The sequence below is a fragment of the Oncorhynchus clarkii genome, chromosome 1 (genome assembly GCF_045791955.1).
Source record: "Oncorhynchus clarkii lewisi isolate Uvic-CL-2024 chromosome 1, UVic_Ocla_1.0, whole genome shotgun sequence".
Taxonomy (NCBI): domain Eukaryota; kingdom Metazoa; phylum Chordata; class Actinopteri; order Salmoniformes; family Salmonidae; genus Oncorhynchus; species Oncorhynchus clarkii.
Window position 1 is genome coordinate 79862876 of NC_092147.1, and position 24401 is coordinate 79887276.

General features: G+C 40.3%; 1 protein-coding gene and 1 pseudogene across 1 annotated transcript; both read left to right on the plus strand.

Annotated features, from left to right (window-relative positions):
• The first annotated feature begins 1861 nt into the window (after positions 1 to 1861).
• Positions 1862 to 18093, plus strand: LOC139413050 (inorganic pyrophosphatase-like; annotated as a pseudogene).
• Positions 18094 to 18476: 383 nt separating this feature from the next.
• Positions 18477 to 24393, plus strand: LOC139413059 (small COPII coat GTPase SAR1B-like). Its single transcript, XM_071160082.1, has 7 exons — positions 18477 to 18573; positions 19969 to 20041; positions 20285 to 20404; positions 20538 to 20603; positions 20744 to 20847; positions 22106 to 22237; positions 22794 to 24393. The coding sequence occupies exons 2-7, from the start codon at positions 19984 to 19986 to the stop codon at positions 22908 to 22910; spliced, it is 597 nt and encodes a 198-aa protein (XP_071016183.1). The 5' UTR covers positions 18477 to 18573; positions 19969 to 19983; the 3' UTR covers positions 22911 to 24393.
• The last annotated feature ends 8 nt before the right edge of the window (positions 24394 to 24401 follow it).

Consider the following 24401-nt stretch of genomic DNA (forward strand, 5'->3'; position numbering starts at 1 on the left):
GTAGGTAGCTAACTCAACATAATGCTGTAATGATAGGATATATTAGCAAACAAATTGTCAGCCAAGAAAGTGTAACTTATTTGAAAAGTCATTGCTTTATTACATTGCTCAACATGTTCGTAATAATCGTCATAATTTAAGCAACGAATTTCTATTGCTCTCGTCAGACTTCGGCTGCATATTTTCCACAATTTTCTTCAAATCTGAAACCGTTGTAAAGCCACGCCCATTTTCTGGAGAATTGCATTATGGGCCCTAAAAGCACGGAAATAGTGTATTTTTTTTTACATTTTATTTTTATTTATTTATTTATAAATTTATTTCATTCATAATACAAAAATCTACTTACATTGTTACATCAAAAATGTCTAGCAAACCAAACACAGGTATTAACAATGCTCAAACATACAAAAAATATAAATACAAAAAATAAAAATTTTAAGTGCAATTATATTCACTCTGAAAATATCTTATTATAATGATTCATGAAGATGTTATTCTTGTTGTTATTCACTAGGGTTAGTGTTTTAATAAGATAATTAAATTCAATCAGATTTTTAAAAAATGTTGGTATAGAATTTTGGCATGAGAGGAATATTGACTTTGTTCTTGATATTTTCGACAACAAGGGTAATATTCTCACATATGAACAATTTATAACATTGAAGGAGTTTCCAATACCTTTCAGAGAGTTTATTTCTGTGATCAAAGCCATTCCCAGTGGTCTAACTACACTTATGAAAAGTCATCTTAATTTCTAATTTTAATTTTGGGAATGATCACAAAGTTTATCCAGAACTCAGATTGGAAGGCGTGGGTTTACTTGAGAAATCTTGTTGTAATAAATATATAAGACAAATTCTTCATTCACAAAACCAATTTACACCGAGAGGAAAGTTTTTCTGGAACATGCTTATTCCTGACATTGTCTGGAAAAATGCATGGTTAAGACCTTACAAATACTGTATACCAAACAAATTTAAGGAAGTGCACTTCAACATTTTACATAAGATATATCCATGTAATCCTAGGATTTCCAAATTTGTGGCTATTGATGATATCTGCGTTTTCTGTGAAAAAGAAGGTGAGAATCTGTCTCACTTGTTCTTTGAATGTAAATTTGTGTCCGAATTTTGGGAAAACCTTGCAAAGTACTTATTTACCATTATGAACACTGCCTATAATTTTAACATAAAATATATAATATGTTACTATTGCAATGATAACAAAACCACTGAAATTATTTTTTATTTTTTTATTCTTGTTGCCAAATACTTTATACACAAACACGGAAATAGTGTCCATCGCGTGTATACTTCGTATTTTGGCGAATCTAGTACGACATCCGGGAACATTTGGCATAATAACTATAGCCATACTATGACTTATAAACATACTACATACTCAATTTATGTCACAAATATTACGGTTAGTATGAGTATTCGAACACAGTTTATGACAACGACTCCCATTGTTAGGGCGGAGACATGAGCATCTCGTCATTATATATTGATCTCTGCTTCAAACCGTATGGTTTGGAATAATAACTAAGGGCTAATGGAAGAGACCCACTACACGTATTTAGAAAAAATATATATGTTATTTGATGTAGGTTGAGGGATATTTTGCTTTACCGTTAACACGTAGCACATGATCAACTCTAACAAACTATATATAGCAGGACATCGTTTTAGCGGATTGATATCATGATATCTCCCATATTCAAGAAAATGTACAGTAGAATGGATTGGAGACCTGCCTTACATTCAGCTGGTTTGCAAAAGCAAGATAAACTCTTAGAATGAACCACAGACAGTATCAGTATGCATACGTAATCTTCAACGCGATATGATTATTCGTTATGCGCAGTTGCTGCACTTTCCAAACTCGGCCTAGAAATGCGCATGTGCAGTGTAGTTCTGGGTGGACTTCTTTTGAACACTCAAAGTGCACTAACCATCACCGCAGCTTCGGCAAGAAACCACAGATTAAATATGAGCTTCACAGTCGAAGAGAGGGGGAACCCCAATACATTGAGCTATCGTTTGTTTTTCAGTAAGTATGGTTCACTTTTTAATGAACATATTAGTTTCGCTTATTAGCTTGCTATAATCGTGTCCATTGTGGTTCGCCGGTTTGCTACTGGGATCGGGCCCCAACCTCCCACGTGTCACTTTTATTCATTGCTTTCGCATTGGTTTTATACTCCTATCTAATGCTACGTTCAAGTGTAGCTAGATTTCACATATTGTCACCTAGCATCGTGGATTTATAAGTATAGGCGTGTACCATCGCTTGGCCTTTGCCCCACATTGATTGATTTGAGCAGACAAACTAGTAATTGAATGGACCAGTTTTGCCGGTTGGCTGACATATGCTTCTATCGAACTTGCTGTACTTTAACTTGACTTGGTATCAGGATCCAATTAATTCCTATGTTAAGTGTTTATTAAATTAATTCTGCAGATGTGGTATTTCTGATATAAACTAGTGTTGTTGGGATACCACACAAGTTGTTATTTGTATTTATCCGTTATTTTACCAGGTAAGTTGACTGAGAACACGTTCTCATTTGCAGCAACGACCTGGGGAATAGTTACAGGGGAGAGGAGGGGGATGAATGAGCCAATTGTAAACTAAAGTAGCTCTCGAAAACCCAAGTTGGCCAAACTTTCAGCTTTCCTGTCTTGGGTTCTCAGCTGAATGTATCGACCACAGCTGGCTCCTAGCCCTTGATCATGACTATCTGTTCCATACATTACACAAGTCATTGGACGAAGACATCATCTGTATGGGGAGTTTTGTTAAGAGCCCTGATACTTGGTCTGAACATTGACACGTATAGCTTGCAGTATGGTTTTGGAAGCATACGGACCTTATGAAAAATAATAAATAAAAAAACAATAGGTTAAATTGATACACACCTTTTATAGGGTTAGTGTTCCCACATAGCCATATCTCCATGTTACAGCGCATGTTTAATGAAGACAGAGGGACCACCTGTGGTAATTAGCAATCTGCGTCTCCGAACACCTGTGTGTAGATGTAGCATAAAGGAAGAAGGCTGCCAGAAACGTGTTGTCACTGGAAAATACTGTCTGCTGCAACTGTGATAAAGCCGGTTAAAACAGTGTACAATAAGTGTATTTTTAGCCTTTTTAAATGATTTTGATGTGATATGAAAGTAAAGCGTTGGAGAGTCGGGGCATTGCCCTTGGGCGGCAGACAGCTTCGTGAAATTACTGTATATGGTTAACATTACCATCTGTTGAAAGGGCTACCACACCAGCAATTTAGAGAATTCCGTTTATAAACGGTGTGGGTTACGCCCAGTTTCTAAGATGAGGCTTCAAGAGCTGTCAAAGGTGTTTCTCATTTAACCAGTTAGGCTGAATGTATCCTTGTTGATATTGAATGTGATGCAGCAGTTTTTCATATTTGTTGCATACAGTGCAGCCTTTGTGATTGAGCCCTGATGTCTATTACTCTGGGGGTTGCATTATGAATACATGTTATTAATGTGTAAGAGTTGATTACATTTACACCAGAGCCCTTCGTGGGCATGAATTTTAAGCCTGAGCACTACATATGCCGACAACATTCAGTCCCTACCCAGGCCCGAAATCAGAAATAACTTCCTCCATTAATAAATCCATTAGCTGCTCCTCTCTCTGTCACTCGCTCCCTGTGCACAGGCAGCTTGCTCTGCATGCACTCCAGTCATGGCAGCTCTGACTCGGTGAGTAAGTAAAGGAAAGGGGGATACCTAGTCAGTTGTACAACTGAAATGTGTCTTCTGCATTTAACCCAACCCCTCTGAATCAGAGAGGTGCGGGGGGGCTGCCTTAATCGACAACCACGTCTTCAGCGCCCGGGGACCAGTGGGTTATCTGCCTTGCTCAGGGGCAGAACACAACAGATTTTTACCTTGTCAGCTCGGGGATTCGATCTAGCAACCTTTCGGTTACTGGCCCAACGCTCTAACCACTAGGCTACCAGCCCAAGTGGAGCCGTTGCTATGGATGGCCATTTATGTTGACATTCGACAGTGGGTGGACAGGCGGCCATCTTTGTGGTAGTAATTAGAAGTTATCTTTAAATTAAATTGAAATGTTACACTATGCAGAAATCGTGCCGCCATTTCGTGGTTGCTAAAATAATAATAGTTTACCTCATTTCAGTTTGTGACAAAACATGAGAGTATATTGTAGAGAATCATTGTACCATGTAAACTGCTGTGAAATATATTGTAATGAAACACGCAGGGAGCAGGTCAACCTTCTAGCCCGAGGTCCGGCACGCTATCGACTTGTGCCGCAAAAGCATGCTCGTGCGGCAGAGTCGATTTCCGCGCTTATAAATCCAGGGTCGTTACACTACTCCCTTCTTTCAAAGAGCACGTCCTCGCGGCTCTACGTCTTACAGGAACGCGCTCACCGGCCAAGCACACGCACTGTCGTGGATGCAAGGTCCGATCCCTTCTGACACCAATGTAATGAAACAGCAGGGAGCAGGTCTCGAACCCTCGACCTTCGAGCCCGAGATCCGGCGCGCTATCGACTGTGCCGCAAAAGCAAGCTCGTGCGGCAGAGTCGATTTCCGCGCTTATAAACCCAGGGTCGTTACAATATTTTCCATAAACAAAAATATTGTATTTTCAGCAGTTTGAAGCTGATGTACAAAACTGAAAGTAAAAGACGTAAAAACTAAGACCGGGGAGTATAGAAATAAAGCACATAGAACAGACCTACCGCTTCTTAGAATTGTGTTCAATGAGAATGACAGCTCTATAACATTTCGATGTGATTTTGGTCGGACGCCCAAAAAGTTACATATTGAAACTTTAAATTTCAATGGTGTGCAAGCTAAATTGCAGTGGTCTGAAGGGATAGGTTAATTCTATGAATTCAATTTCCATGATTGAAATGACACCCACCCTGTATTCAAGAGCATGTTGTCTCAACCGATGGCAGGCACAACACAAAAACCTCAGATGATGTAAGGTAGGGTCTAAGCTACAACGTGCGAAAATGTAAAAAATCTGAGTTTATGCATATTTTAGATAATTGACATTAAAGCTGCTTTGGGCAACCCAGACAAATTCACATAGTTATAGGTCTGTCATTCTCATTGGAAGCAAGTTTAAGAAGTGGTTTGGTAAGTGTACCTATAAAGCCCACGTACCCATTATGCCCACTTACATCGGTACCCATTAAGCCTAGCTCTGGCTTTTCACATATCTTTGTAAGTAAAGTCATAAAACTTAATGCCAGATTCATATTTCATTTTATGTCCACTTTAAAAATAAAAAAAGACAATTAGGGCTGTATACATTAAATGTCTAATCTAAGATTTTGGTGAGCTTAATCGGTACACTCTGTTCTATGTGTGCTATTTCTATGCTTGCTGTTCTTAAGTTTCATTTTTGCATCTTTTACTTTTGGTTTTGTAAACTTTTAAAATGTATTTAACCTTTATTTAACTAGGCAAGTCACTAGCTTCAAAATCCACTATTTTTGGTGTTGAAAATATATTTCACAGCTGTTTAGATTGCCTAATTTCAGTTTATGTGAAAAAACTAGCGGAGCTATTTCTGTATATTGCACCTTTTTTGTAAAGGTTAAAAAACCAAAACATTTCTATACATGTTTGCCCATGGAAGAAGTGGTCAGAAAGTTACTTTTTGGATCTGAATACCAAAACATTCAGGAGATAGAGACGCTCAAAGTTGACCCATTTTGCACACCCCACCATGAGTACATTCGCGTCTTCATCACTGGAAAAGATAAACGGTTGAGATTTGATATCATTGAAAAGTTAAAAACAGGATTGCCAAACTATTTTTAAACTGTTTTTTTTTTCAAGAAATTATAAAATAGTTTGACAACTCTGTTTTTAAGCATTTCAATTATATAAACCTCAACCGTTTATCTTTTCCAGTGAAGAAGACGTGAATGCACTCATGGTATGGTGGGGTATGCAAAATGGGTCAACTTTGATCGTTCAGATCCTAAAAGTAACTTTCAGACCACTTCTTCCATGGGCAAACATGTATAGAAATGTTTTGGTATTCAGATCCAAAAAGTAACTTTCAGACCACTTCTTCCATGGGCAAACATGTATAGAAATGTTTTGGTATTCAGATCCAAAAAGTAACTTTCAGACCACTTCTTCCATGGGCAAACATGTATAGAAATGTTTTGGTATTCAGATCCAAAAAGTAACTTTTTAGACCACTTCTTCCATGGGCAAACATGTATAGAAATGTTTTGGTATTCAGATCCAAAAAGTCACTTTCAGACCACTTCTTCCATGGGCAAACATGTATAGAAATGTTTTGGTTTAAATCAAAAGGGATGCAGTCAAAGTGATTGAATTCATATAGATTAATTTACTTGTATGTTATTGTCTGTTCTCTGTAGAAAATTCTGATGGAAAGTATGTCTCCCCATTCCATGACATACCCATGTACGCTGATGAGAGCCAGGTAAAGTATGTCACCTTTATTCCGCTACAACACCCCATTACACAATAACACACACTGAATGTAGATGGGATATCTATTCAACTGTTTCTTTATAGGAAGACACCCACTAAGTTTAACTTTTGATTCCATGGTGAAACCTTGTGGTCAGAATAGCTTTAATGTATTATGCGTGTGGGAGAGTAGGAGTAGCACTAGCAAGGTCATAGTCTGTTTGTCAAAGCAATGGTCTTTACCCCTCCAACACTGAACTCTTCAATCATTATGCAGTAATTCTGGATTTCCTGTTATCTTATCTCACTGGAATAATATATCCCAGTTGGATGGCCTTTCGTTTCCTTCAACTCATCCATAGTCATAAATACATTATAACTGGGTATATTGATGACACTACACTACCGGTCAAATGTTTTAGAACACCTACTCATTCAAGGGTTTTTCTTAATTCTTCTTATTTTCTACATTGTAGAATAATGGTAAAGACATCAAAACTATGAAATAACACATGTAAACATGTAGTAACCAAAAAAATCTAAATGTATTTTATATTTGAGATTCTTCAAATAGCCCCCCTTTGCCTTGATGACAGCTTTATACACTCTTGGCATTCTCTCAACCAGCTTCATTATGCAGTCACCTGGAATGCATTTCAATTAACTGGTGAGCCTTCTTAAAAGTTAATTTGTGGAATTTCTTTCCTTCTTAATGCGTTTGAGTCAATCAGTTGTGTTGTGACAATGTAGGGGGTATACATAAGTCCATACTAAGAACAGCTCAAATAAGCAAAGAGAAACGACACTCCATCATTACTTTAAAACATGAAGGTCAGTCAAAATGGAAAATGTCAAGAACTTTGAACATTTCTTCAAGTGCAGTTGCAAAAACCATCAAGCACCATGGTGAAACTGGCTCTCATGAGGACCGCCACGGGAATGGAAGACCCAGAGTTACCTCTGCTGCAGAGGACAAGTTCATTAGAGTTACCAGCCTCAGGAATTACAGCCCAAATAATTGCTTCAGAGTTCAAGAAACAAACACATCTCAATATCAACTGTTCAGAGGAGACTGTGTGAATCAGGTCTTCATGGTCAAATTACTGCAAAGAAACCACTACTAAAGGACACCAATAATAAGAAGAGACTTGCTTGGGCCAAGAAACATGAGCAATGGACATTAGACCAGTGTAAATTTGTCCTTTGATCTGGAGTCCAAATTGGAGATCTTTGGTTCCAAGTCTTTGTGAGACATGGTGGGGGTGAACAGATGATCTCTGCATATGTATTTCCCACCATAAAGCATGGAGAAGGGGGGGGTGCTTTGCGGGTGACACTGTCAGTGATTTATTTAGAATTCAAGGCACACTTTAACCAGCATGGCTACCACAGCATTCTGCAGCGATACGCCATCCCATCTGGTTTAGGACTATCGTTTGTTTTTCAACAGGACAATGACCCAGCACACCTCCAGGCTGTGTAAGGGCTATTTTACCAAGAAGGAGCGTGATGGAGTGCTGCATCAGATGACCTGGCCTCCACAATCCCCTGACCTCAACCCAATTGAGATGGTTTGGGATGAGTTGGACTGCAGAATGAAGGAAAAGCAGCCAACAAGTGCTCAGCATATGTGGGAACTCCTTCAAGACTGTTGTAAAAGCATTCCAGGTGAAGCTGGTTGAGAGAATGCCAAGATTGTGCAAAGCTGTCATCAAGGCAAAGGGTGGCTATTTGAAGAATCTCAAATATAACATATATTTTGATTTGTTTAACACTTTTTTTGGATCCTATATGATTTCATATGTGTTATTTCATAGTTTTGATGTCTTCACTATTATTTTGCAATGTAGAAAATAGTAAAAATAAAGAAAAACCCTTGAATGAGTAGGTGTTCTAAAGTTTTTGACAGATAGTGTGTATATACTTTTGTGTATATACATATATATTACACAAAAGTATATATGTATGTGAGTGTATATATATATATCTCACATGTGTGAATATATCTCACTCCATGTGAACACCCCTTCAAATTAGTGGATTCGGCTATTTCAGCCACACCGAGCACACAGCTATGCAATCTCCATAGGAAATAATTTGCTTTAGAATGGCCTTACTGAAGAGCTCAGTGACTTTCAACATTGCACCGTCATAGGATGCCACCTCTAAAACAAGTCATTTAGTCTAATTTTTTGCCCTGCTAGAGCTGCCTTGGTTAACTTTAAGTGCTGTAATTGTGAAATGGAAACGTCTAGGAGCAACAATGGCTCAGATACAAAGTGGTAGGACACACAAGCTCACAGAATGGGACTGCCAAGTGCTGAAGTGCATTAAAATCATCTGTTCTCGTTTTCAACACTCACTACCGAGTTTCAACGTCAGCACAATAACTATTTGTCGGGAGATTCATGAAATGGGTTTCCATGGACGAGCAGCCGCACATAAGCCTAAGATCACCATGCGCAATGCCAAGCATCGGCTGGAGTGGTGTAAAGCTCGCAGCCATTGGACTCTGGAGCAGTGGAAACGCGTTCTCTGGAGTGATGAATCACGCTGCGCAATCTGGCAGTCCAAAGGACGAGTCTGGGTTTGGTCAGATGCCATGAGAACGCTACCTGCCCCAATGCATAGTGCCAACTAAAGTTTGGTGGAGAAGGAATAATGGTCTGGGGCTGTTGTTCATGGTTTGGGCCCCTTAGTTCCAGTGAAGGGAAATCTTAATGCTACAGCATACAATGACATTCTAGACGATTGTGTGCTTCCAACTTTGTGGCAACAGTTTGGGGAAGGCCCTTTCCTGTTTCAGCATGACAATGCCCCCATGCACAAAGTGAGGTTCATACAGAAATGGTTTGTTGAAATCTGTTTAGAAGAACTTAACTGGCCTGCGCAGAGCCCTGACCTAAACCACATCAAACTCCTTTGGGATGAATTGGAATACCGACTGTGAGCCAGGCCTAATCGCCCAACGTTGATGTCCGGCCTCTAATGCTCTTGTGGCTGAATGGAAGCAAGTCCCTGCAGAAATGTTCCAACATTTGGTGGAAAGCCTTCCCAGAAGAGTGGAGGCTGTTCTAGCAGCAAAGGGGTGGACCAACAGATTTTGGAATGAGATGTAGTGTGTGACACAGGCATACAAAAAAAGCAGAATGATTTATTGCTTTCTTCTCTTTCAGAACATTTTCCACGTGGTTGTTGAAGTACCAAGATGGACCAACTCAAAGATGGAGGTAGGTTCACCTTGATTGATTTAATGAGCCAGTTTTAAAAAATACACAGTATGTGAAAAACGTGACTGGCATACCACAATAAAGTCAGTGGCATATTTCCATGTGCAGGGTGCAGAAACAAACCTTGTTGTGTGTACTAGGGTTGGGCTCAATTAGAATTGAATGCAGTCAATTCAGGAAGTGATTTGAATTTTAAATTTAGATTAAAAAAAAACTTTTACAACTTTTTTGTTTATTGTGGAGTCGTTGAAAATAAATGCCCTTTTTTCAATTAGAATTATTATTTACTTCTTGATTTGACTGCCTTCATTTCGAATTGAGCCTAACTCTGGTGTGTACGTTGTGCTCTTGGCCATGCGGAGATCTTTCTCCTGCTAACTTTACCTTTACAGTAATATACCAGGTCTTAGTCTATAAGCCTAATATAATAATGCAAACCTACTTACCTGTATCCATTTGTCACTAATCAGAACAACTCAGCCTTTATTTAGCCAGATAAGTCTGGCTTTTACGATCTAGGGCCGGTTTCCTGGATCCCGATTAGGCCTTGTCCATTAGATTTTTAGTTAATTCAATAGAGATTCTCCATTGAGCATGCGTTTGAAAAATCCTCGACTGAGCTTCATTTTTGTCTGGGAATCTGACCCCTAGCTAGTCAAGAGGTAAGCAAAATAAGGCATCAAATTTATTTCATAAAGACCTTTTTACATCAGCCGTCACAATGTGCAGTCCAACTACCTCATCCCCATACTGTATTTAATTATCTTGCTCCTTTGTACCCCAGTATCTCTACTTGCACATTCATCTTCTGCACATCTACCATTCCAGTGTTTAATTGCTATATTGTTATTACTTCGCCTATTTATTGCCTTACCTCCCTTATACTACCTCATTTGCACTCACTGTATAGACTTTCTACTGTATTATTGACTGTATGTTTGTTTATTCCATGTGTAACTCTGTGTTGTTGTATGGGTCGAACTGCTTTGCTTTATCTTGGCCAGGTCGCAGTTGTAAATGAGAACTTGTTCTCAACTACCCTACCAGGTTAAATAAAGGGGAAATAAAATAAATAAAATGTGCTTTACAGATACCCAGCCTAAAAGATAGCAAGCAATGCAGAGGTAGAAACACAGTCTAGAACGCAGGGACCTGGGAAGAAACCTAGAGAGGAACCAGGCTCTGAGGGGTGGCCAGTCTTATTCTGGCTGTACTGGGTGGAGATTTAAGAGTACGTGTGTCCATTAGGGACAGATTGTTTCTCAAGACGGTGGAAGCACATTTAATAATGTTTGGCTTTGCTACTTCCAGATTGCGACCAAAGACCCCCTGAATCCGATCAAGCAGGATGTGAAGAAGGGGAACCTGCGTTATGTCGCCAACGTTTTCCCCCACAAAGGCTACATCTGGAACTATGGAGCAATACCTCAGGTCAGACAGTCACTAACCTGCCACCAGACAGTCACTAACCTGCCACCAGACAGTCACTAACCTGCCACCAGACAGTCACTAACCTGGCACCAGACAGTCACTAACCTGGTATCAAGCTACATATGGTCTGACAATGTAGACTACGCTATCCGTGTCTAACTGAATTCATTGATCACCTAGAACGGAGTTGGCATTGATTGCCTATTTCTCTGTAGTGATATGAACTAAGTATCTCAATCTTTTTTTGACAGTGATATTTCTCTTTCTTGATAGACATGGGAGGACCCCGGGCACAAAGATGGAGACACTGGCTGCTGTGGTGACAACGACCCAATTGACGTCTGTGAAATCGGTACCAAGGTACAGCACTTGTTCTTTATCCTGTAACCATTAAACCTTTAGAGCGGATCTGGTTTATTCCATTCACTCTCTGACATTCTTACTTGTTTCAGGTGTCATTCAAAGCAGCTTTTTGTCACCAAAGCAAAGTGTCCAATTTTGAAAAGTATGTTGGTACCAATTTGGCTGTTTTGTTACTACATCAGCTGTCTGTAGTGAATTTATGGTGTGAGCTTCATGTGTGGGTGTCTGATGAAATTAACTTTCCTCAGGCATGTGACCTGTATTTGACATACTATCATTGAAATTGACCTATCCCCATACCAATATCCTACTTCTCTATGTTGTACTGATCACATCCCTCTCTCCTCTCCAGGTGTGTTCGCGTGGTGAAGTGATCAAGGTGAAGGTACTGGGGGTTTTGGCCATGATCGACGAGGGGGAGACTGACTGGAAAGTCATGGCCATCAACGTGGAGGACCCTGAAGCTAAGGACCTGAACGGTAAGCACCGGAGGAGCTGGATGTGGGCTAAACTGACAATTCCTAATACAACAGGCCATTCCTTAATGCTGCCCATTGGTCCAGTCACTGCAAGTAGTAGTATTGGAATATGATTGCTCAAGTGAAGAATGCAATGATTGAACTATTGTTTTCCCAGGGGTGTGTGTGTGTGTGTGTGTGTGTGTGTGTGTGTGTGTGTGTGTGTGTGTGTGTGTGTGTGTGTGTGTGTGTGTTCCTATTGCCACAGTCATCCTCTCACCTGTCTCCTTATCCTGTGTACCTCAGACATCAGTGACATCCAGAGGCTGAAGCCAGGTTACTTGGAGGCCACGGTGGACTGGTTCAGGAGGTACAAGGTACCAGACGGGAAACCAGAGAACCAGTTCGCCTTCAACGGAGCGTTCAAAGACAAGGTATCCATCTTGTATTCCCTACTGTCAGGTTCTACTTTTGAGTAAATAACTCACGGACACTAGAGAAGCTTAACCAAATTTAATTCTTCCCAAAGGGTCGATACGGCTGTAACTCAGACACAGACATGGCTTCCCCTGTGGTAGTATTCATACCCCACTTTGGGTGGAGTCTCCTCCTTATCTTTAAACATTGCATCATTATTGCTGAGCAGGTAGCTACGTCATATGAGCCTTCAGTGGATTTTCCCCTTATCAGTTCTGCCACATGCAATCATTTCCCTGCACTCAACACATTCCAAGCTTAGTTGCACACACTATGTACCTTCCTCCTATAACCCTTAACTTCTGGTGTAGACCCTCTGAACCTCAGCACTCCATCAGTGACATGAATAAGTATATTTCCTATTCTCAGAACCCAACAATACACAGTGTCAGCCCTGTCTGAGGCAGTGGTCCATGTTTCTGTTGCATTAAGCAAGGTATTGCCAGAGCCTCGTGTTCCAGTATCTTCGTCCACACTCATCAAGATCATTTTCATTCTGTTTACTTTGTAGCACATCATTTGCACCACACATCTAAAACAGATTTTTTAATCTAGGTACATGGATAGCAGTTTAGCCTGTATGCCAGTCTGTTTCTGCATTAGCCATCGTGTTGTTATGCCTTCGTAGCCTTGTAGCAATGCAGTGTTGTTGAATGCCGAAATGGTGTGGTACCCAGGCTAGATTGCATTGGCCAAATAGAGGGCTGACATTTCAAATCAAATCAAAGTTTATTTGTTACGTACGCCGAATACAACAGGTTCACCTTACAGGGAAATGCTGACTTACAGGCTCTAACCAATAGTGCAAAAAAAGGTATTAGGTGAACAATCGGTAGGTAAAGAAATAAAACAACAAAAAGACAGGCTATATACAATAGTGAGGCTATAAAAGTATCGAGGCTACATACAGACACCGGTTAGTCAGGCTGATTGAGGTAGTATGTACATGTAGATATGGTTAAAGTGACTATGCATATATGATGAACAGAGAGTAGCACTAGCGTTGCAAGACCAACAAGGTGATATTATCCTGTTGCAACATAGTATGCCCCTGTGTTCAGTGAAGTTCAATAGTAACTAGTAAGGAAATTGGGTTTAAAGTGATCGGCTCAGCATAATACAGAAATACGAAGGGTTGGTTTCCTTGACCCAGATTCAGCCTAGTCCTGGACTAAAACACTCACAATTGAGATTCTCCATTGAGTTTGCATTTTAGTCAGGGACTAGGCTTAGTCTGTGTCCAGGAAACTTCCCCCAAACTGTATGTTTCCTTACCCTGACAACAGCCTCTGCTCGGTCTGTATGTTTCCTTACCCTGACAACAGCCTCTGCTCGGTCTGTATGTTTCCTTACCCTGACAACAGCCTCTGCTCGGTCTGTATGTTTCCTTACCCTGACAACAGCCTCTGCTCGGTCTGTATGTTTCCTTACCCTGACAACAGCCTCTGCGCGGTCTGTATGTTTCCTTACCCTGACAACAGCCTCTGCTCGGTCTGTATGTTTCCTTACCCTGACAACAGCCTCTGCTCGGTCTGTATGTTTCCTTACCCTGACAACAGCCTCTGCTCGGTCTGTATGTTTCCTTACCCTGACAACAGCCTCTGCTCGGTCTGTATGTTTCCTTACCCTGACAACAGTCTCTGCTCGGTCTGTATGTTTCCTTACCCTGACAACAGCCTCTGCGCGGTCTGTATGTTTCCTTACCCTGACAACAGCCTCTGCTCGGTCTGTATGTTTCCTTACCCTGACAACAGTCTCTGCTCGGTCTGTATGCTTCCTTACCCTGACAACAGTCTCTGCTCGGTCTGTATGTTTCCTTACCCTGACAACAGTCTCTGCTCGGTCTGTATGTTTCCTTACCCTGACAACAGCCTCTGCTCGGTCTGTATGTTTCCCTGTCAGGACTTTGCCATTGAGACAATCAAGAGCACCCATGGCTTCTGGAAGGCACTTATCTCTGAAAAGACCAATGCTGGAGGACTCAACTGGTGAGGAGACAACACAATGTACAATCCTTTTAATGTACAGTACCTCTAAAACTGGTGTTTATTACAGTCCCATCATTTTAATATAATTAATGTGAAGTCATTCTTAAAGGCCCCATCTGTAATTCTAACATGTAAACCCTGCTGCTTAATTTGTGAAATTTGATTTGACTTCTGTTTGAGTACAGCAACAAGCAAAAACTTGTTTGAATCTGTGTTGGTCAATTTCTTCAACAGATGATCAGGTCTATATAATTATCAAACATACATTAGTAATGGAAAGGAAACACAGATTCTTTGTTTAACTATTAAAATTCTGCTTTAGTAATACAATTGTAGGCAGAAGTTGGTACAGAGTACAGAATATGATAGCTCTCCCCAGGTTCTACAAAATGTCTAAGTCATCCTGTAACTCATATAGCCTCTCCCAGTCCTCCTTGTGTGAGTTTCCCTGGCAACAACATTTTAATAAATCTAACCTCCCCCTGACAGCAGCAACCATCTTGTCAGCAATTAAAAGCTCAGAAGTGTTTGACCGAAACTTGACCTTTCATCACAAGTATAGGGTCATAACAAGGTGAACGAGTCCAAGCATCTTCTGACAGGTGGCTGTTTTCATCAGGCCTGCGGCAGCCTTGTGTTCTCGGAACACCAGTCATATTCTCAGAACCTCAGATAGCCAGGTGGGGCCCAGACAGGAGGAGTATGAACGTAGGCGGTTTCTGCCTTCTGATAGTGTGAAGGGCACAACACTCAAAACAGGTGCTAATACACACACAGAGGTCTCCTAGAAGAGGAGACCTTACAGTTTATCATAACAAATGTTTAACCCTTTAAAAGGTATGAGGCCTTGGTTTAACCCCTTCATCTGAATACAGTATTAGAGTATTAATTCATATCTGACTGATGTTTCCTCCCATTCTGCAGTAAAAACACGTGTGTGTCGGCGGGAGACAGCCCCTTCTGCTGCTCTACGGACGAGGCCAAGGCTGTCGTAGGCAGGGTCAGTACTTCCTGCTTCTTTATGACTATGTTCTAGAACTTCAGGGTCAGCTCAGAACTGTCTCCTTTTATATGCTGTGCTCTTAATTGCGGCGGTCAGTACTGTGGTTAGTACTACGGTCAGTAGCTATTCAAATAAAATAGAGCAATTCAAGGATGAAACTCGCTTCTGTTGATGGGGTCAGCACTTCAAATCAAAATGAGCAATTCAAAGTGCATTGCAGGGTTTGTAATATTCTACACATACATGCTTCCTACAAACCTCTGGTGTTGTCAAACATGTCTGGCATACATCTTTACACTTTGCTCAGTCAGACCATCCAATGATGTATTTATTAATGCTTGTATTTGTTTCTTGTTTTTTAGACAAGCCCTTGTGGAACTGAAGATCATATCCCCTGCTCAGGTAAGTCTCTTAAAATATTTTTAACCTTAAGATTGTGAAAAGTAAGTCCCTGCCTTGACTATCAGATGGTTAATTGACGTATTGTAAAAATCCCACTTTTATGACCAACATGGAATGATTGCATGGTTGTGTACACATACAGTGGGGCAAAAAAGTATTTAGTCAGCCACCAATTGTGCAAGTTCTCCCACTTAAAAAGATGAGAGGCCTGTAATTTTCATCATAGGTACACTTCAACTATGACAGACAACATGAGAAAAAAAATCCAGAAAATCGCATTGTAGGATTTTTTTAATGAATTTATTTGCAAATTATGGTGGAAAATAAGTATTTGGTCACCTACAAACAAGCAAGATTTCTGGCTCTCACAGACCTGTACCTTCTTCTTTAAGAGGCTCCTCTGTCCTCCACTTGTTACCTGTATTAATGGCACCTGTTTGAACTTGTTATCAGTATAAAAGACACCTGTCCACAACCTCAAACAGTCACACTCCAAACTCCACTATGGCCATGACCAAAGAGCTGTCAAAGGACACCAGAAACAAAATTGTAGACCTGCACCAGGCTGGGAAGACTGAATCTGCTGTAGGTAAGCAGCTTGGTTTGAAGAAATCAACTGTGGGAGCAATTATTAGGAAATGGAATACATACAAGACCACTGATAATCTCCCTCGATCTGGGACTCCATGCAAGAGTTCACCCCGTATGGGTCAAAATGATCACAAGAACGGTGAGCAAAAATCCCAGAGCCACACGGGGGGACCTAGTGAATGACCTGCAGAGAGCTGGGACCAAAGTAACAAAGCCTACCATCAGTAACACACTACGGCGCCAGGGACTCACATCCTGCAGTGCCAGACGTGTCCCCCTGCTTAAGCCAGTACATGTCCAGGCCCATCTGAAGTTTGCTAGAGAGCATTTGGATGATCCAGAAGAAGATTGGGAGAATGTCATATGGTCAGGTGAAACCAAAATATAACTTTTTGGTAAAAACTCAACTTGTCGTGTTTGGAGGACAACGAATGCTGAGTTGCTTCCAAAGAACACCATACCTACTGTGAAGCATGGGGGTGGAAACATCATGCTTTGGGGCTGTTTTTCTGCAAAGGAACATGGACGACTGATCCGTGTAAAGGAAAGAATGAATGGGGCCATGTATCGTGAGATTTTGAGTGAAAACCTCCTTCCATCAGCAAGGGCATTGAAGATGAAACGTGGCTGGGTCTTTCAGCATGACAATGATCCCAACCACACCGCCCGGGCAACGAAGGAGTGGCTTCGTAAGAAGCATTTCAAGGTCCTGGAGTGGCCTAGCCAGTCTCCAGATCTCAACCCCATAGAAAATCTTTGGAGGGAGTTGAAAGCCCATGTTGCCCAGCAACAGCCCCAAACATCACTGCTCAAGTGGAGATCTGCATGGAGGAATTGGCCAAAATACCAGCCAATGTGTGTGAAAACCTTGTGAAGACTTACAGAAAACATTTGACCTCTGTCATTGCCAACAAAGGGTATATAATAAAGTATTGAGATAAACTTTTGTTATTGACCAAATACTTATTTTCCACCATAATTTGCAAATAAATTCATAAAAAATCCTACAATGTGATTTTCTGGATTTTTTTTCTAATTTTGTCTGTCATAGTTGAAGTGTACCTATGATGAAAATTACAGGCCTCTCTCATCTTTAAGCGGGAGAACTTGCACAATTGGTGGCTGACTAAATACTTTTTTGCCCCACTGTATTTTCTTTTAGGACAGTCAATTCCATTGCTGTTCAGGAAGTAAGCTAAGATTCCAATTACATTTTTCCTCAGTGGGGATAATTGCAGTTTCAGTTTACTGCCTGAATTGAAATGGAATTGACCCTGTACAGATCTAATGTGATTCTTTTTTTTGCTTTTCTATTTCCAGTGGATAAATGGTTCTACTATGAGAAGAAGTAACTTTGCAAAGGAGACTCAATGGACCAGAAGTGTCTCATCTGTTTAGCTAGCATACTTGAAGATAATAGTCGATGGTTGTGGGTGTGACTGAGAAAAAATAGACTATCTTCTCCACACTCGGAAGATGAGAGGAGATGGAAGGACAAAGAGTAATGAAATCATGTCTTAGGAAATGCATTTTCCCTGTTATTTAACAAAGGTCTCATTGGAGATGTGCTGTCCAACAGCTTGCACTGGTAGTGTGCTAGCTATAGCTACTCATTCACTGTATGCCAGGATCATCTCAATAGCCTTTTAATAAAGCTTTTTCTGTTGAAAAAATGTCTGATCATTTTGTTTAATTTCAATATTTTATTTGGGTCTTTGTTGACATTTTGTAGAAAGTTCTACTCTTGTTACCCAGCTGACATGTTATGTAGATGAGGGTTGATTTGGTTACACTTTGCTAGAACAGTCGCATGCTGTACTGATGTTGAAATACACAATACTGCCATCTAGCGGCAATTTTCTATAACACAGCGGGCTTCCGAATTATGTAATTCCCTGCATGGTTGTGCGTAAATTCTCATTCGAGATGGCATGTGTATTTTTCTATTTGAAAAACATCAACTGTGTTTTGATTCGAGATTGAGTTCTTTGTCTCAGAATCTAATTACAGAAACGTATTGGATCGTATTTTGACACGTGACACCCCCCCAGTTCTTACGCATTTCCGGTGAACTGTCAAATTTCGACCTGTCATCCACGGAGAAAGCCTGGACCAAAAGTAACAGGACGGAGTGTTAGAACCACTGAGACAAGGTAAATTGTTGAAATGTTTACCTTCAGTAGTTACATGAAAATCATTATCTAGTAGATATTTGTTTATCATAAAATCAAGCTAGTATGTTTTTAGTTTGATCGTATGGGAGTGGGCTGTAATAATTGCGAACTATTCAGCCTAGCCTACTCGGTTTGTTGTTTAACTTCATATTGCTGTTTAATTCAGCAACTCTGATGTTGCAACTTTTCAGTCACAGACCGAATTGCAATATGGTGTCAACAACAGTATAGCTAGGATACTGTGTAATTAGCCAGTTCCATTGTAACAATTTCAGTTATAATGTATAGCACGTCTTTAGTCAATACAACTACCAATCTTACTCAATAACCGTGTATTTTATCATAGCTGGGCAGCTATAGGTAACTCTTGTATTCGTTTTTGCATTCTTGTAAGGTTACTTTTATAATATTCACACAGCAAGTTAGTAGACACTGTCAAGAAAGTAACAGGTGCTCCATGACAGCCCCGGACGTGTCAAATGTCATCTGTAGCCACAACTTGTTCATAAAAATAGTCTGAGTACTATGATCAGTTTAGAGGTCTTCTCGGGTCCAAAAAGTTGGACCTGAAATGACCGAGGACAATCAGACCTAGACCCGACCCCGATTGACAAAACAAATCATGTTTATCAGCCAAGTTACTCTTCTGGTTAACAAATAGATCTTTATATGTTGGCTAAGCCTTCTATAAGTCAATAAATGAACCTTTATTAGCATAAAATAAATATGCTATAAGCTATGCAGAGCCGTGGTCGGGTCCACTCAGGTCTATCAGCTGTCATTACATAGACTTGAGACCCGACCCAGACCAGAGGGAAAAGTTGGAATTTTGGACCCTGGGGTTCCCAGGTCGGGTCTCAGGAGACATGAATACCTCTCGATCAGTTAGCCAGCTCTCTGTTAGTGTGAACGGGCTACAGTTTGTGGTAGATGTATTATTTTCCTTCACTTTTCTCGCCTTGGCATAACAACTGGGAGCAGTTTGCACATACCAAAGAGGTAATCCGGGGTTGGGAAAAAAAGTTTGAACAATTGAGCTTTAGTATTGGAGGTTAAATAGCCATGACTAGGTCTATTGCGCTGTGTGATTTGTGATTTTCACTACAAAATTGTATTTTATCACGTGTGTGGAGGGTATTATTCTCTGTTAGTTATTTCATACTCATTCCTTTCAATCTGTTACCCAGATTTTAGCAGAGATGCATATTTAGTTGCCTAAAAAAATAACCACCAGACAGCTCAAGACGTGTGCTGAGATATGTAAAAAAATAATGCATATTTTTTTCTGCATAGAATTACTCATAATGATCATGCCTCTAGAGTGTAGGAAAAAGCTGTTTCAGGTGTTTAAAACCTCTAACCATTCTGTTTCAGGTGAAGACAACAGACATGTCCTTTATATTTAACTGGATCTACAGAGGCCTCAGTGGTGTGCTGCAGTTACTAGGTACAGTTAAAATGTATACCATTAAATCATTAATACTAACTACTGGAGAAAAATGAATTACTTACTGAAGATTGAGACTTTATTTCTGAGTGTCCCTGTATTTTGACCCTCATGCTCTACCAATAACTGCGTTTCATAATATGGTCAGATCAGGTATTCAATCCCGTGTCATATTTTCATCAGCATATTTTACTACATTACATCTGGTAAATAAACTGTCTCTATTCTTGTTTATCCCTCTAGGTTTATATAAGAAGTCTGGGAAACTGGTGTTCCTTGGTTTGGACAATGCTGGGAAAACAACGCTACTGCACATGCTCAGAGATGACCGACTGGGACAGCATGTGCCAACACTACACCCCAGTAAGACATGGAGGATGTTCAGACACCTTGCTCACTTACTTATGGCTGTCTGTAGTTGTCTTAAGTGCGCTCATCGAATGACCCTTATCTGGTGGTTCCTCAGCTAGTCTATTTGTCTGCCTCTGTCCCACAGCATCAGAAGAGCTGACCATTGCTGGGATGACATTCACAACATTTGATCTTGGTGGTCACACACAAGGTACACATTAGAACTCAAACTGTATGCACACTGTGCTTTCTCTAATGGTTAAGTCTTGAAACCTTCAGGTGATACTGAGGCTTAAGTGGCAGTGAGAGGTCACTTGTGAACAATGAAACTGCTTTGATTTTCACTCGCAGCCAGGAGAATCTGGAAGAACTACCTCCCAGCTATAAACGGTATAGTCTACATGGTGGATTCGGCAGACCATGAGAGACTACAAGAAGCCAAAATTGAACTGGATGTAAGTAAGTCATCGCGATCTTCACAAATAAAATCTCTTGTGTGCAAATGAAAAGCAACACTGTTCAACAAGCTACGGTAAATGACCAATTGATCACATTCACTCTTAACATGTGCAAACACTAAATGTTCACTTTGCAATCAGACCTTTTGGTATGGATAAAAAGTCCACAGGTGAGTACTCCTGTGTTTGGAGAATAATGGATGCAAACTTGGCAGAGAGAGGTAGAGGTGGAGGAAGACTAAGAACAAGGAGAGTAATATCTGATATCTGGCGACTGTGGTGGACCATGGTTTGACCTTGAGAGAGGCTGGGCAGAGAGTTCAGCCCAATCTGAACCATGGTTTGACCTTGAGAGAGGCTGGGCAGAGAGTTCAGCCCAATCTGAACCATGGTTTGGCCATGAGAGAGGCTGGGCAGAGAGTGCAGTGAAGCACAGTGAAGACTGTCGATTCCAATACACACTAAGGGGAAACAAAGTAAATGTTTCATGTATTACTGTATGTATGAAATTGGGAGCAATACTACTTTGTAACATGTTTATTGTATACTGTTACTGTAGTGTTTACTGTACTGTATCCTATTTTGTTTTTGTAGAACTGAAAGACGATCACCACGTTGGTAGAACGCGTCTATTTACAGACTAAAAGGAGGCTGCCATTGTGCAAATGGTAGTTGAAAATAGTGCCATAAGACTGCGGGAAATCATACAACAGATTATTGAAAACCCTGCCATCTTTAATAACATCAGAGTGAGCTTATCAACCATAGCCCGTATCCTGCATTTGTGTTCCTTTCTTGTTTGAGTAAACACAAACAATAACAGTATAACTACAAAAAAATAAAACAAATTTTAAAAAAGTATTTACACTGAAATAGGTTCTGATAGTATTGCTTTGAATATGTCACATTGGTGTGATCTTGGTTGTCACTAAATTAGATTAATTTGATGTGTGTGTGTGTGTCTCATTTGTATGCAGAGTTTCATTTTGAGCAGGGAGTACATGATTTTGATTGCTGTGTTTCATTTTGCAAGATGTCTGTGGGGTTTGGAGAAGATGGCTAACTGTTTTGTGGTTAGAGTTTTGTGTACCTGAGATTTAGTTTCAGCAAACTTGTGTTAACCATAGGGAAAAACTGTAAATAAGCAGCCTATCCTACACCCAGTAGATATTGTATGGCTAAATGCTAACCAATACACCATTGCTTTTCACTGATGAGCGGGGCATTAAACTGGCACTCTACATTCTCTTTCCAGGCGCTGTTAACAGACGACACCATCTCCAACGTGCCTGTACTTATCCTGGGGAATAAGATCGACCGTCCAGAGGCCATCAGTGAAGACGCACTCAGAGGGATGTTCGGGCTCATTGGACACACTACTGGAAAGGTAGGGAGGAGAGCAGGTCGATGTTTGTCACAATTCTTGCCCTGGAGGCAGAACTGAGAGATTTCTGCTAGATGGCCCAGCTGCAAAGTCAACATTGGCAACATAGTAAAAATTCATGAAAAAAAAGTGCTTTCTAGTCTTAATTTAAGGTTAGGATTAGGTTGGATATCTTTGTGGCTGTGATAGCTAGTGATGACTCTGCAGAGCTGCCTCCAGATCAAGATTCATTACAATAAATGCCAACCTGCAGGAGGAGAGAGGCTTTAAATGCACCCCACATGGTTTACCCTCTAAAGCAGCAGCCTCCAGAGAAACTGACGTCTGATGAAACTAATTCAAGGTGGTGGCCTACAGAGATAGGCAGAGGGGTCCAGTCTTGACAATGACTAGATTGGGATGACAAATTTATATTTAAAGTACAGTTAGCATCCACTTAATTATGGTAGTTTATTATGCTAACTCTGTAGTCTCGCCTTCACTGCAACACAAAGGAAAAGGTTGGAATGGAGGTTCATCTTTACTTGTCTCTTCTGTCTGCGTGTGTATCTCTGTTCAGGGTAATGTGTCACTGAAGGAGCTGAACCTGAGGCCCATGGAGATCTTCATGTGCAGTGTTCTGAAGAGACAGGGATATGGAGATGGTTTCCGCTGGCTCTCACAGTACATTGACTGATCTATATATCACTCCCATCTTATCTCTCTTTTGCCTGATTCACACGATAGAGCTAACCTGAACCTTACTGGGTGGGCTTCATCATTTGTTTTCTAATTGTCCTTTCCAGCATGGTTCCAGTAACTATGATCGATGTGTAATGCAGGCCAGCAAGGCTCAATAGTGTGAAAAGGAAGAGTATTTGTTTATCAACTGTTTTGTATGCACAAGAGTACAGGACTCACACATCTACCTGCTGGAAAAGCTATCAACTGCTAGCATTCATTGTAATTTTTGCATTTGAGTGTGCCCTCAGTAAGTAAATATATTTCTAAGAAAAATGTACTTTTATTGATAAACTTTCAGTATTTTTTGTTGTAGCCCCGGATAAGCACACCTCATTCAACTCATGGAGGCTTGATGATAAATTGACAAGTTGAATCAATTCTGGTTTGTTTGGGGCTACAATAAAAATATGTGCTGTTGGGGAAACACTGAGCTATTAAAATATTCAGGCCTAGTGATTGTTTGATAACCCTCTAACAGTTGAACCCATTGATAATTGGTCGTCTGAGCCCTATGTAGTGAATTCAAACTTCCTTGTCTAAGCCAAGTATCAACCTGCAAACCCAAGATTTCGTAGTTTACACATTTCGTAGTTTTCAATTATATATTATCGGTTACTTATTGGTGGTGAACATTTAAGGATACCTCATGTCTGTCAAACCATTCTTATTAATATGATTAAGTTAGTTAGGGAATCCCCTCTATGTTCGGCAACGTTACCTCTACACTTATAGGGTAGGACATGCCATCGCTTTGAACCAGTTCGTAACCCCGGTTTATTTTTTAAATCGGTGGCATTTGATTACAGAGGAGTGCTTATTAGTGTAACAGTTCCGCGTTTTCTTTTCGCCATTGCTGATGTTGCCTTCCACGTAATATAGGCCTGGGTTCAAATACTATTAGAAATATTTCAAACACTTTGCACTTCTGGGACTTTTCTGTTGGTTCCATTGCAACAGGCAAGCTCAATCAAGCACAGCTGGAGTATTTTACCAATGAGGACAAAGTTGTCAAATGAATGTTTTTGATCGATCAATTCAAGTTGAATCACTACCAACTGATGCCATGAATGTGACTACAAGTGCATTATCACTTTTTATTTATTAATGCTTGTTTGTAATACAAAGGTGCAGTATTTTGTAATACCAGGGTTTTATTACAACCACGTTGTCAGTCACAGACGATGTATGTCATTTCAACTACCAGTACCTACCTACTGTATCGATGGTTTTTGTTACTGTAAAATAAGTACTTGGTGATTATTGGCTGCTCATAGCTATAATATGAGGGTACTTGTGTGGTACTGAAGAATATAGGCTTTGTAGGAAATACACAATATATGTGAGTGCAATAGATAGAGGGTACTTTTTATCCTTTTTGTACATAATGTGAAATTATTCTGCATGCCCTCTTATCAAAATAAATATTTTGGACAATCCATTAGTG